Source organism: Podarcis cretensis, assembly GCF_951804945.1.
Source record: "Podarcis cretensis genome assembly, chromosome: 1".
Lineage (NCBI taxonomy): Eukaryota > Metazoa > Chordata > Lepidosauria > Squamata > Lacertidae > Podarcis > Podarcis cretensis.
In genome coordinates, this window is record NC_137170.1 from 3,746,957 (window position 1) to 3,761,291 (window position 14,335).

The 14,335-nt window shown below is 45.3% G+C and overlaps 1 protein-coding gene across 1 annotated transcript in view; it reads right to left on the minus strand.

Moving 5' to 3' along the window:
• The window catches only part of SOS2 (SOS Ras/Rho guanine nucleotide exchange factor 2), a 41,060-nt gene extending 27,119 nt beyond the window's left edge, over positions 1 to 13,941 (minus strand). Inside the window, exons 1-7 of the mRNA XM_079984128.1 lie at positions 13,731 to 13,941; positions 7,581 to 7,706; positions 6,406 to 6,537; positions 4,914 to 5,078; positions 4,366 to 4,569; positions 3,249 to 3,392; positions 1,976 to 2,086 (exon numbers count right to left, since the gene is read on the minus strand). Of these exons, the coding sequence (XP_079840254.1) occupies positions 1,976 to 2,086; positions 3,249 to 3,392; positions 4,366 to 4,569; positions 4,914 to 5,078; positions 6,406 to 6,537; positions 7,581 to 7,706; positions 13,731 to 13,820 (972 nt within the window). The 5' untranslated portion in view covers positions 13,821 to 13,941. The remainder of the gene's footprint in view (positions 1 to 1,975; positions 2,087 to 3,248; positions 3,393 to 4,365; positions 4,570 to 4,913; positions 5,079 to 6,405; positions 6,538 to 7,580; positions 7,707 to 13,730) is intronic.
• Positions 13,942 to 14,335: the final 394 nt, after the last annotated feature.

Here is a 14,335-nt window from a genome sequence, read left to right on the forward strand (position 1 = left end):
GTCAGACTTGTCAGCCTGGTTTCATTACAAGGGAAGATACGAGAACAGATTATAAACAAGTTGATTTGTAAGCATTTTGATAGAAATGCAGTGATCAATAGGAGCAAGCATGAATTTGTCAAAAATAAATCCTACCAGGTTAATCCTATCTCTTTTGGGTCAGGTTACTTGCTTAATGGAGCCAACAGCACAACACATGGAACCCTGGGGTAAACTATTTTATACATTCCTATGTATTTTGGGAGGAATTCAACGTCACACTGATGCGCTCATTCTGTCAGGGCAAGCACTTCAGCTTCTCAGATGAAACAATCCTTCTGCCTCTTCCCCCTGCACAGTGTTCCAGGGGTTCACCTGATCCGTTCAGAGCTAATGTCAGGTGTGGGTGGGAAGGAAGCGCTGTTGTGCAAGCAGAAGTCCTTGTGCAGTGTTTCAGCTCACAGGCCTCATTAGTGGAATCCCACCCACCGCAACTCTCTTTTTAAATTTATTTTATGATATAGATCATGACATAATTAGACCAATGAAATGTGTATTAATCTTGTCATGAACTTGTATGACTGCTCTATATTGTATTTTGCTCTGTATTCTTTATTCCTTCTCATCACAATACAGTGGTGCCTCGCAAGACGAAAATAATCCGTTCCGCGAGTCTCTTCGTCTTGCGGTTTTTTCATCTTGCGAAGCTAGCCCATTGACGGCTTAGCGGATTAGCGCTATTAGCGGCTTAGCGGATCAGCTGATAAGCGGCTTAGCGGATCAGCAGATAAGCGGATTAGCGGATCAGCTGATAAGCGGCTTAGCGGATCAGCTGATAAGCGGCTTAGCAGCTTAGAAAAAGGGGGGGAAGGAAAAAAACCCGCAGGAACTCGCAAGACATTTTCGTCTTGCAAAGCAAGCCCATAGGAAATTCGTTTTGCGAAGCACCTCCAAAACGGAAAGCCCTTTCGTCTAGCGGGTTTTCCGTCTTGCGAGGCGTTCGTCTTGCGGGGCACCACTGTACTTAAATAAAAACATTTCTTAGAAAATGGGAGCTTGAAGATCCACTATCAGGAGGATTCACGGCTAGATCAGAAACCATCCTCAAAGAGTGCACATCCAATAGCTTCTCATCAAACTGAAGAGTGTTTTTTGAGATGCCACAAGGCTCCATCTGGGCCTATACTCTTCAACACTTTTATCAATACTTAGCTTGAGGTAGCCAACAGGGACAGGGTGTCCTCCAGATATTCTGAACTACAACTCCCATCAGCTCAAGCCACCATGGCCAATGGAAAAGATGATGGGAATTGTAGTTCACAGTATCTGGAGGGCACCATGTTGGCTACCCCTGCATGTTGTAAACATCAACATGCAATGCAAGATGCACATAAATTCTCTGGGACAGCAGAGATGAAGGAAGCACACTGTGACCTTTGCCACCATCGAGAGACTGCACCCTTTGCCTCCCAGGCAAGGGGGGGGAAACAGCCTGGCCTCTTCCACAAGTCCAAGAAGCAGCAGCCGCAAAGAGCTTAGTTATCTACTCCCTCCCAAAAGAATACTTCTTTCCACCTGTCAGTTGCTTTAAAAAGCACAATCAGAGGGGAACATGCTCTGACCACATTCATTGCGTTGCCATATTTCAAAAAGTGAACACCCAGACACAAAAGTTGTTGAGCCAAAGTTGTTAAGCTTTTTTGAGCTTTTTTAAAAGGAAAATCAGCAGAAATGGCATTGCCGACATGGCTTGCCAAACGTCCAGATTTTCCTGGACATTTTTGCAGATTTCTGCCCGGACAAGGCTTCCCACTACAGTATTCTAGGCATGTCCGGGAAATTCTGGATGTATGGCAACCCCATCATTCATCAAACAAAGACCTAAAGGTTGCTGTATTTTGCATGTGTGAGTTTATTATTATTACTATCTGCTGTATATTGAGAACCATTTGATTGAAAGGTGGGGTACAAAAGAGCTCCATAAATCCATTCCTACCTGGAAGTGAAGAGCCACAGCAGGTTTAGCCATCAAATGATTAAAATGTTCATGATATTGTGGTGAAAGGATGTCCTGCGACAAGGTCTCATACGGGTCAAAGGCTTGCTCCTAGGAAAAGAGTAAGCATTCCAAGTACATTATGGACAGAGGGGAAAGCAAATTATGGGGCTGGACGGACTGAGAATTATACAAGGACGGTGGTGGTTATATTGATTCTGTCTTTATGTGGGTAATGGCAGCCCAACCACATCATCTGAATAGTGTCTCTTGAAGACTGACTGGAGTGGGATATTTGAAATCTACTTAAACTGCATCCCAGTAGGTACTTTGTGAGGACTGGGCTCTGAAAAGTAATGAATAAATAACTGGAATACATAAATAGAGTGGACAACTTTATTTAGCTAGTAGGGATATTTGGGGAGCACATCTGGATAATGTAAGATTTTGGGCCACTACATGCAAAAGACACAAAGAACTTCAGTACATTAAGGCATACAGTGGTGCCCCGCAAGACGAATGCCCCGCAAGACGGAAAACCCGCTAGACGAAAGGGTTTTCCGTTTTGGAGGCGCTTCGCAAAACGAATTTCCCTATGGGCTTGCTTCGCAAGTTTTTTTCCCTTTCCCCCCTTTTTCTAAGCAGCTAAGCCGCTTATCAGCTGATCCGCTAAGCTGATAAGCCGCTAAAAGCCGCTAAACCGCTAATAGCGCTAATCCGCTAAGCTGTCAATGGGCTTGCTTCGCAAGACGAAAAAACCGCTATACGAAGAGACTCACGGAACGGATTAATTTCGTCTTGCGAGGCGCCACTGTAAGTAACTTCAAAGCATTGCTGCTCCTTCTGATACTGGACATGTACTCTAATATATCTGGCCAACTATCAGGAATGATGGGTGATGTAGACAAAAACATCTGGAAGACAGCACATTAGCCCCCTTCAGCAGGGTAAAGCATTAAATCAGTCTGTTTTGTACAGGCATATTTTTACAGGTAGATCTGACAGCAAAAAGAGCCTAATGCAGCCTAAGGCCACCACAGAGGCTTCCTTTTGAAATATAGCAGCCATACATGTTACTTGTGAGTAAACGCCACATGTAAGCAGGGATGAGGGTGCTACGTTCCATTCTCATTTTGCTCTCTGGGAGTTGGAGGGTGAAGTTGGGGCAGGGGGACTCTCCGCTGCAAGAAAAACACATTCTAATCCAGGAAGGAATTGAGCTACGACACTCATGCTCAGCAACACAACAAACTGAACGGTTCGGCCAACTCACCTCTGCAAGGTCCTCAAAGCAACTTCCAGCCAGAGGGTGAGGACTGCTCTCATCAGTCATTTCCACAGTGTCCTCAATTAACCCCAGGAGCTTCACTGTCAGTTCATGAATATCTGTGATGTTGCTAAATATCATATCAATATCCTAAGGGAAAGAAAATCTCCCTGAATATGCACACATCTTTCTCCATCCTTATTTAAACGTTTAGTTGTTTGTGACTGAAAATATAAGCCAGGATCTCAATTAAATCCAGATGAAGGATCGGAAGAAAACGCTGCATGTCATTTTGGAGTTCAAGACTACATTGCAACTCACAGCATTTTAACAGTCTGCTCCCTGCCTATCGCATAAAATATTCTTATGATAGGAGATTTGGCCGCTCCTGCGTGTACCAACAGAGTTGTAGAGAAGAACTACTGTCCCCTTGCACAGATTTCATTCATTTTAATAAGGCCTGCATGAAGATTCTTCATGTGCTGTGTGCCACCAGAATAAACATATTCACAAGACAATATGCAACCTCTCTTTTCAGAAAGGCATTTGGGGTTTTATCATTACTGCAGCTGTTACACTATACAAGGCTAGGTTTCAATTGTGGTTTCCAAGCATTAATTTTTCATCACTAGTTTTCATTGTTGTATCTGAATGATGTGAACTGCCTTGGTTCCCTGGAGAAAGAAGTAATTCCTTTAAAAAACCAGCAGTCACGGGGCTGCCTCTGTCTTTGCCCTCTCTGTTTGGGCCAGAGAAGTAATTCTCTAGGCTTTTCATACTGACATTCCCACAATAAATCTGTGATAAAGGGAGGAATGCACTCTTAAAATGCTGCTGCAACCTATCTTCATAACTTCCTTTCAGAACTAAGGGCTATTGCATGGGGATTTGCACTCTAGGCCATCATCAAGTTATGGCCAAAGGAAACCACACCAACCAAGAAACTTCTCAACAGTAACAGTCCACAGCCAACAGTCCAGGCCCCTTAAAAGTTTCCAAGTCAGGTGTTCCTTGTGATAGCCAACCTAGTCTCTGCCTCTTCTCACTTCCACCTTGTTTGTGTCTCAAAGCACACAATTGTTTAAAACACAGAAGGGTTGGCATAGTAAAAGACTTGACTTACATTAGGTGTGAACAGCTTTCTGTTAGACAGGAAGGCTTCTCTAAACACTTTTATTATTAGATTCAGTTCCCGGAGATACTGTCTTTCGTCTGCAATTTCAGTCCTGACCAGGTCATAGTAATTGAGTACACCCGAGGAAGAGGGCTCTTCTTCACAGAGAGAAACCAAGCCAATGTCATCCTGATCAAACATATCCATTAACACCTAAGAAGAAAACACACATTTTATTCACGCTCGACTTTTCTATAATCAAATATGAACTTAATGTCTGATTGCAAGCAACTGAATTTAAGACAGTCTTACAGGGTGATGTTACTATTTTATGGCAAAAGGGTTCACAATCTCTGGGTAGATTCTGGTAATGAAGAAATGTGTCCTGTAAAGTCTGTTGCTTATACAGAAACAAAGAGTCTGTCATTATTTTTTAAACATGTCAAGGTGGATTAGTTCTTAAGCAGTAACAAAAAACAAAAATCACAGCCCTATAATGAATCTGGATGTGTATGAAGCACTTGCCAGCTAAGCCCAGGATTTCCATGGCACCTCACCTTATCAGCGCACATTGATACTTTAATGTCCTGCTGCGAGATCTCAAAATGTCGTATGTTGAAAACATAATTCCCAGCGAGTTTTAAGATGTCCGCCGAAATATACTCCAGGACAGCCACGATATAAAGGGACACATGATAATCTATTTTATAGCCAAGCACCTCCTGAAATTCAACACAAAAAGGGGAAGTGTTAAAAAAATCACATTGATTTTTCCTCTGATTTAAATGAAGTCAGAAACCAGAAAGGGAGACGACAGATTCATGGATTCCAAGAATGCATTTGAAGGTAGCGGCAATCATTATGAATCATGCCATATAGCAGCACTGCTGCCACAGAACCACCTTCCTGCTTGCACAGGAAGAGGAAGCTGCAACCCCAACCTCTGCTGCCTCCTTCTCCCTCTTGGCAAGGGATTCTTCGGAATCAACCCCCGTTTCTGCTCACTTACTTGCTTCATTGAATGCTGAGTCATGACAAAACACACTGCGAAGCTTGTGAATTTTAAAAAATTGCCTCACTGCCTTTTATTTAACTGACTGGTTGTTGTTGTTGTTATTACAAAAATACATTCTTTTATTTGTATGCCACCTTGTATTCCAACCATGCTCAAGGCAGATTGCAACATGAAATAAATATATAACTGCGACACAACCAAAGTAGTCATAAACAATAAATACAACATAAAAAATACACAACCAAATGGAACAATTTCCATATAAATCAAAAGATGCAAAATGCATACCATAATAACGAACAAAAATGATAACCCCACGTATAAGTATAAAAACTATATACATATATAAAATATATTAAATCCATACAAATAATTATAATAAAAACAGCACAACACCTGCCCTTTAATTTAAAGCAGCCAGTTCCCAAAAGCCTGTTGGAACAAGAAAGTCTTCACCTGCTGGCTGAAAGGCAACCAGGTGAGAGACAGTCTAGATTCTTTACAGTGGAAGTTCCAAAGTCCGGGAGCAGCCACCGACAAGGCCGTCTCCCACATTTTAGAAGACATCTGAAGGCAGCCCTGTTTAGGGAAGCTTTTAATGTTTGATGTATTACAGTATTTTAATATTTTTTTTGGAAGTCTCCCAGAGCGGCTGGGGAGGCCCAGCCAGATGGGTGGGGTATACATAATAAATTATTATTATTATTATTATTATTATTATTATTATTATTATTATTATCCCCACCAAGTGGTCCTGTAGAGTGGCAGGGCTGAGTGAAGGACGTCCCCAGAAGCGTTGAAAACCCAGGTAGGTTTGTATGATGGAGTACAGTCTTTCAGATAGCTTGGAACTAAGCCATTTAGGGCTTTATAGGTCATAACCAGCACTTTGAATGATGGCTGGATTCTTATTACTGTTGGGGTTTTTTTAAAATATAAATTTGGGGCATTGCTTGCTTTAAAATGTTTCTGAAATTTAATAAGAGATTGAAAATGGCATTTTAAACCAGCTGGTAGCTCTCAGTACAACATACCTTTAATAAAGGATGTATTTTGTCCACAGGCAGCAAGAGGGGGCTTCTTCGTTTCCGCTTCTCAATAGCGGACTGCGCGTCTGCAATCGCCCACTTATCAATGGGGTGAGGAAACGTCTTTTGAACTCGCTCCTGCACAAATGTAAAAAAAAAAAAAAAGGGGGTTTTAAAATAGCTGCTGGATTCTAAAAGGAAAAGCTGCTGCACACACCCCGTCCCACAGTTTCTTTCAGTGGCCACAATAGCATGGGAATTATTTCTTTGAGGCCGTATCCCTCTCCTCCCCACAGCCTTTTGCGCCCAAACCTTTCTTTCAAATTGCTTCTCAAAAACCTATTATTGAGTTTTTCCTGCATGAAGACAAACCACAGTGGAGTAACCAAGTACAATATGAGAAAACAAGAAAATGTGTGTTCTATCACAGTTCTTCCACAGGTTTGTTCATAGAATCATAGAATCTTAAGAGTTGGAAGAGACCCCGAGGATCATCTAGTCCAACCCCCTGCAATGCGGGAATCTCAGCTAAAGCATCCATCACAGATGGCCATCCAACCTCTGCTTAAAAACCTCCAAGGAAGAAGAGTCCACCACCTCTCCTGGGAGTCTATTCCACTGCTGAACAGCTCTTACGGTCAGAAGGTAACTTGAAGCCACTGGTTCAAGTCCCACCCTCCATCTGACAGTCCTTAAGATATTTGAAGATAGCTATCATATCTCCTCTCAGTCTCCTCTTCTCCAGGCAAAACATACCTAGCTCCTTCAAGCACTCCTCATATGGCAACAGAAAAGCAGTTTCTCGTATATACGTTTTGCCAAATGCAACTCACTGAACACAAGGGCTTGCCATCAGAGCAAAGCAACTCTCCAACCCTTGCACTGCTTTGTGCTCAGAAGACACTGCTGATTAATACATTCCTGCCACAGAAGACAACTGCACAGACTGCCCAGTTCCTTAAACCAGGGCTTTGCCTGTTCCACAGATCTGCACCTGCACAATGCAAGCATAATTTTCAGTGTCTATTTTCTCAGTTCAGGGAAACAGACCACATTCTCTCCAGCAGTCTTGCTCCTGTCATGATTCAGCTTGGATTGCAGTAAGGGCTTTTCAGTTCCTCTTTCTTGTACCAACATTGTTTGGTAAGGAAACACCTGGGCCTTTTCCCTCGCATTCATACCTCTACATCTTGAAAAGTCCGTGGCTGTGCAATGCATAGCTTGTTTAGCAACTGAAGGATTAACTCCTCGATGTAGTAGAGGGAATCTTCCTTGGCTGAAAGGTTGGGGTGGACTTGCTGCTGTACCTGCACAAAGATTTTATTTTATTTTAATTCAACCAGAAAACAGAGCGACAGAGATACTGACAACAAGGCCCTGCTCATCATTTCAAAGCCCCAGTTTCTCCAGCATATCCCAAAACAAAATGTGAGAAAATGAATTCCTATGCAGTGATAAAAGTTAAATTTTACTTCATTAACTAAAAGTCTCTCCCGAACTGCCCATAGCCTTGGTCTGAGAAAATGACAATGCTGTGCTCTAAAGAATTGCCAGTCATTCAGCAAGTTCTCTAACAGAGAACCTTCCAATTATATCCCTTATTCTAATCTAGGAAACAGAAACTCAGTGGTTCTGCTGAGACTACGAGGAGGCAAAAGGGATCAAAGTGTCCAATTAAAGTAGAAGAAGTTAAACATAATTGCTGAAGTACAGACTGTTTATTTTGAAATCTCTTACATGAGAACGAAGTTAATAGTTACTTATAACTATTTATAAAATTGCTGACAGGCTCAGAAACTCTTAAAGCAGCCAGCCCTGTTCTGTCCATCAGACACACTATCAAGCATGAAGCACGTAAGAAATTAAGCCTTGGAATTATGGTGTAGTTAACTGCCACTCCAGCTACTTCCCTGACATAAACATTTAGCAGTGTTACAGCAACTTGTTCCTTAAGTTGTTAACTTCTTCCTTCCCCCCTGGGTTTTCTGCTGATGTGTACTTTGTGCTGGGAAAAATATATTGTCCTTCTCCCATGCTCCCTTATTTGCATATAGCTTTCCCCTGATGAACGTCTCCACCCATCTGCATCCTTGACATGCATCTTCTATCAAGCTTGGACTGCCATTAGATTTTAGGTCTCAGGGTAGATGAAAGGTTCTGTTGGGTGTGAACAGAATGCAGTGTTTGAAAAGTTTAAAGCATATAAACACAAAGTTAGTATAGGCTTAGAAGAAGCAAAGACGAGGAACTGAATTGAAAACCTGCTCTGCTATTGGCTGAGGAAGAGGATAGCCACTCAAAACCCTTCAGTGTTTATTTTTAGCTACTATAATTTTGTTTCTAGACTGCCCACCATCCAATGATCACGGGGAGGTATACAACAATATATAAAACCAAAATCTGCAGACATATAAAGCATATTATGCAATAGAGTCATCTCCAGAACTCCAGTGTCAGCCGAGCTGTCTCTCAGTATGTTCTTTTGCAGGGTGACCCTATACATGTTTAAGGTAAAGGTAAAGGGACCCCTGACCCTTAGGTCCAGTCGTGGGCGACTCTGGGGTTGTGGCGCTCATCTCGCTTTATTGGACGAGGGAGCCGGCGTACAGCTTCTGGGTCATGTGGCCAGCAGGACTAAGCCGCTTCTGGCGAACCAGAGCAGCGCACAGAAACACCTTTTACCTTCCTGCCGGAGCGGTACCTGTTTATCTACTTGCACTTTGACGTGCTTTCGAACTGCTAGGATGGCAGGGTATACATGTTTACCCAGAAGTAAAAGTTCAGTGTGGCTTACTCCCAGGCAAAAAGGCATAGGACTGAAGCTTTGCTTTGAAATACCTGATGCGCCGTGCTTGTGAAAGCCCAATTCATTCATAAAAATTGGTAAAGCGACATTTAAAAGTTACTTTAACTTGGAATAAATAGCGAATTTGCATGCATATGGATCTCATAGAGGTCAATGGGTTCTAAGCAGAAATAAATCTGTACACAATCGCAACCAATGCTGTATTTACTCAGTCAGCCCATACTTTCGGATGGATCTGAAATATCTACTACAGTGGTACCTCGGGTTACAGATGCCTCAGGTTACAGACACTCCAAGTTACAGACTCTGCTAACCCAGAAATAGTACCTCAGGTTAAGAACTTTGCTTCAGGATGAGAACAGAAAGTGTGCTCCAGCGGCGCGGCGGCAGCAGGAGGCCCCATTAGCTAAAGTGGTGCTTCAGGTTAAGAACAGTTTCTGGTTAAGAACGGACCTCCGGAACGAATTAAGTTCTTAACCTGAGGTACCACTGTACATGGCTTTCCCCCAAAAAAGATGTCACTTAAAAATGCCTTAAAAACAGTTTTCCATGTGTAAGATCAAAGGTTATTTCTTTAGATAAACTACGGCTACTTGTGTGGGGAAAGGAACTATTGCTTTCTATTTATTGATTGAGAAGACATTCCATCAGCTGGCTCATGCTAAACTGCCACCGCTGTTTGGGCCCTTTCTGGGCCTAAAATGGGCTGAGGACCTATGATGTTTGCTGCTGCTGCTGCCTTGTTAAAGGTACAGTGGTAACTCGCAAGACGAATGCCTCGTAAGACGAAAAACTCGCAAAACAAAAGAGTTTTTCGTTTTTTGAGTTGCTTCGCAGGACGGATTTCCCTATGGGCTTGCTTCGCAAGACGAAAACGTCTTGCAAGTTTGTTTCCTTTGTCTTGCAGGTTTGTTTCCTTTTTCTTAAAACCGTGCATTCACTTCGAGGAACAACTCATAGCACGCGGTGTGGTAGCCTTTTTTGAGGTTTTTGAAGACTTTGGTGATTTTTGAAGCTTTTCCAAAGTCCGTGCTTCGCAAGACGAAAAAATCGCAAGACGAAAAAACTCGCGGAACGAATTAATTTCGTCTTGCGAGGCACCACTGTAAATCAGATCACAGCCTGCATGAGATTCCCAGGAAGCCTTGATTTAGTTGCTCTTTACTCAAAAGAAAATTGGAATGGAAATGCAGTAAGAATGAATCTACAAGGGTAAATTAGAATTTCAACACATTTCAGTCCTGAACCCAGCGGGACTTATTTCTAAGTAATTATGCAACAGAAAAACAAAGGTGGCATCTTACTTTCATAGATTTGTTTTAAAATAATAGTCCCTATACACCTGCTGATTTATGTTCAAGGCATCACTGAAAGATGTACTAGTAGTCTTCTCATTCCTCCTTCTCTGTTTCTGAGATACACAATTTTTTACAGCCATACTAATGTCTGGAGCTGCTATAAGAACACCTCCCTGGGCAGCTCACCCTCAGAATGGAAAGGAAAAACATGTCTATGTATATATGGCTGCTAGAGGTACAAATCAGTTTACAATAAACACAGTTGCATACGACAATCTCCTGTACTTCAGCAAGAAATAACAGCGCTTGATCGTCTGTTAGTATACTTTTGCAAAAGAAACAAAGATGCAAGGTTCTTTCTGAACATCTGGTGGAGTTCCTAGCACTCAATATTTCCCTTCCAATCTGACACTCAGCATTTGCTCTTTAACCAGTGGAAAGTGCTTTCGAGGTTCCCCTGTTCCTCTTCCCCCTTTTTCAGAAAGTGGGGGGGGGGTATAAAAAAGCACCCAGAATTACACAGCAGTCTCTTTTGGGAAAGTGTTTTGATACAAATTTATCCAGAAGTCTTTTGTTCAAATTCAGTCTAGAGTTTTGCCAGAGGTGGGTGGGGAGTGCCTGAGAAGGGATACCATTGTTACAAAATTGTAACCACGCAACAGCTTTTGCCTCAAGCAGACAAAATAATTCTGAGCCATTTGCCAGTCTCCTGTGCCTGGAGACTGACTAGTGCTGGGCTAATAGTAAGCAACATGAATCCTGTACATATATGAAAAGGGGAACAGACATCTGTGCCGTGATGGAAATGGTGCAGATATGATCATCTGTGTGTGTGTACACAATGACAATTGTGCATTTTTTCCTGTGTGTGTGGGACATAATGGGCATGGAAGATACTGTGTAAATACAAAAATGGGGGCTGCAACCTGCAGGTGGATGCTCTACAAAGAATGGAGTATTTCGATTGAAGAATATGTGCACAGTGCTTGCAATAAGCAAACTTGCATATTTAGGAACAAAGGCAGGAGAGTGGAGAGTATTTGCAACAGGTCTCTGACACTATTGTTTCTGCAGAGGAGTGTGACTGTAAAGGACCATCACATTTCCAAGATGGGAGCCAACACTTTGTCTTTGAGAAACCCCACAATCTGATCCTTTTATTTTTTAAAAAAGCTTCGGCCTTACCTATGGCATTAGAAATGTTATTTATTAGAAGCTATTCACAACCCACCCTTCACCCAAATGTCCCAGAGTAGGAATATAAGCATGATCTGAAACAATGGCATCAAAGCAAACGACTTCAGTTGCAAATATCCCATTGCAAGGGAAGCAAGGAGAGAAGAAAGCATAAACAGAAACGTGCTCAATTCTTCTCCTCACCCACTAAAGCCTGGACAAAATTGTACGTCTTGGGAAGAAAGGTGCAGGGTGACGGAGAGTGCAAGGAGATTGATGTGTTGGGATTGGGGTGGCAGGTGTGTGGAGAGAGATCCCAAGGGCTGTGGACACGGGGAAGGAGCGCCTGGATGGCTCAGCTTGAAGGAGAAGCAGGATGCACCTGCCTTGGCCAAAACATCTGGAGACCCCCATCAGAACCCAAGACAGCTGGACTGGCTGGGGCTGATGGGAGTTGTAGTGCAGAACGCCAGGCGGGTGCCAGCTGTTTTTAGTTGCAGATGATGGAAAAGCTCATGTTTAAGGACACTTTCTGGGGCAACCGAAGATTTATCTACAGTCATGCCTCGGGTTACAGAAGCCTTGGGTTGTGTGATTTCGGGTTGCACACCGCGCTGAACCCAGAAGTACCAGAAAGGGTTATTTCCAGGTTTTGGCGCTTGCGCAGAAGCGCTAAATCGTGCTTTTCACATGCGCAGAATCGCAACTCGCACGTGCACAGACGAGGCACTGCAGGTTGTGAACGTGCTTCCCGCATGGATGACGTTCACAACCCAAGCGTCCACTGTATTTTATTTCAACATCTATTCCACCCTTTCCAAGGAGAGGCGAAATTGGCCAATAGTACCCTGACACGGGGACGCGGGTGGCGCTGTGGGTTAAACCACAGAGCCTAGGGCTTGCCGATCAGAAGGTCAGCGGTTCGAATCCCTGTGACGGGGTGAGCTCCTGTTGCTCTGTCCCTGCTCCTGCCAGCCTAGCAGTTCGAAAGCACGTCAAAGTGCAAGTAGATAAATAGGTACCGCTCCGGCGGGAAGGTAAACGGCGTTTCCGTGCACTGCTCTGGTTCGCCAGAAGCGGCTTAGTCCTGCTGGCCACATGACCCGGAAGCTGTACGCCTGCTCCCTTGGCCAATAAAGCGAGATGAGCGCCACAACCCCAGAGTCGGTCACGACTGGACCTAATGGTCAGGGGTCCCTTTACCTTTTTACCTGAGGCTAATGGGCCGTTTGTGGCAGATAACAGGTCCAGACGTTTTTCTTCTAGGGCAGTGATGGCCAAACTCGGCCCTCCAGCAGTTTGGGGACTACAACTCCCATCATCCCTAGCTAACAGGACCAGTGGGCAGGGATGATGGGAATTGTAGTCCCAAAACCTAATGGAGGGCCAAGTTTGGCCATCACTGTTCTGGGGGGAAGGTGCCAGTATCCTTGAGGACCCCAGGTTAAAAAATACTGAATATATGTGTGTATATATATATATATATATATACTGTATATATATGGACACATTAGTATATTTCCATAAACACAGCAAATATTATTTGTGGAGACAGCGAGGGGCTGGGAAACTCAGAGCGAATTATTATGGGGTGGGCGTGGAGAGGTCCTCCGCGGGTGTGTTCGCAGGTGCGCAGCGAGGCGCCTCTGAGGTAAACGAAGGGGATGCTGTCTGAGGAGAGGGCAGAGGGGCCTCCTGATTGGAGGAAGAGGGCGAAAGGGGCGTTCCCTGGAGGGACGGGACCGGTGGCTGGCGCGCGCCCCCCCCCCCCGAACCTTTCCGTGAGGTAAACTTGGGAGGCGGGCGAGCGCTAAGGAGGGGGAGGGGGAGCGCTGGGCGGATTGGGCGGTGGGGTCCCGTTGCCTAGGAGACGACGTTGTCGCCGTGGTAACAGAGGGCTCCCGCCGCCGAACCCCCACCCCCGCCGCCCAGGTGCGCGCGCAAGAGAGACCGAAAAGACAGGCTGAGGGAGAAAGAGAGAGGGGTGCGCGCGCATGACGGGGCGCCCGCCGGCGGAGAAAAGGGAGGCTCGGAGCGAGCGAGCGACTGACCTTGCGCAGGGCCGGCACGAGGAGCCCCCGCCATTTCTGCCCGTTCTCCTCGCTGAGGAACTCGTAGGGGGGCGGCTGAGGCGGCTGCATAGCCCCCTCCCCTCCTTCCCGCCCCCTCGTGAGGAGAGGGGGGAGGGACGCTCACCCCCTCCCCGGCCCTGGCTACCCGCCGGCGAGGCCCAGCCCAGCCAGCCGCGGGCGCATCCGCGTCTCCCCCAGGCCGCCGGCCCCGCCGCAAGCCGCAGCAGGCGCCGCCGCCGCCGCCGCCGCTCCGCTTTCCCAAGCCTGGGCCGCGGCCGCCTCCGTCCCGGACACACTGCGCAGGCGCAGCGGCCGGCCTCTGGTATTTTATTTTTTCCCCTCTCCTCCTCACTCTCTTCCCCCCTCCCTCTCAAGCTAGGCCTCGCCTCGCCCTCTAGCGGCCCAAGAGGGGAAAGGCAGGGGAGGAAACCTAGAGGCGGGTGCCAATCAAAAGGGGGCGGGGCATGAAGAGGGCGGGACCGCAGGCTCGTCTCTTCCTCGGCGTTGGGAAAAAGGGGCGGGGAAAGGAGAGTAAATAGCTTTGCAGAAAGTGAAAGCGGTGACGTCGTCCCGCAGGCTCGTCC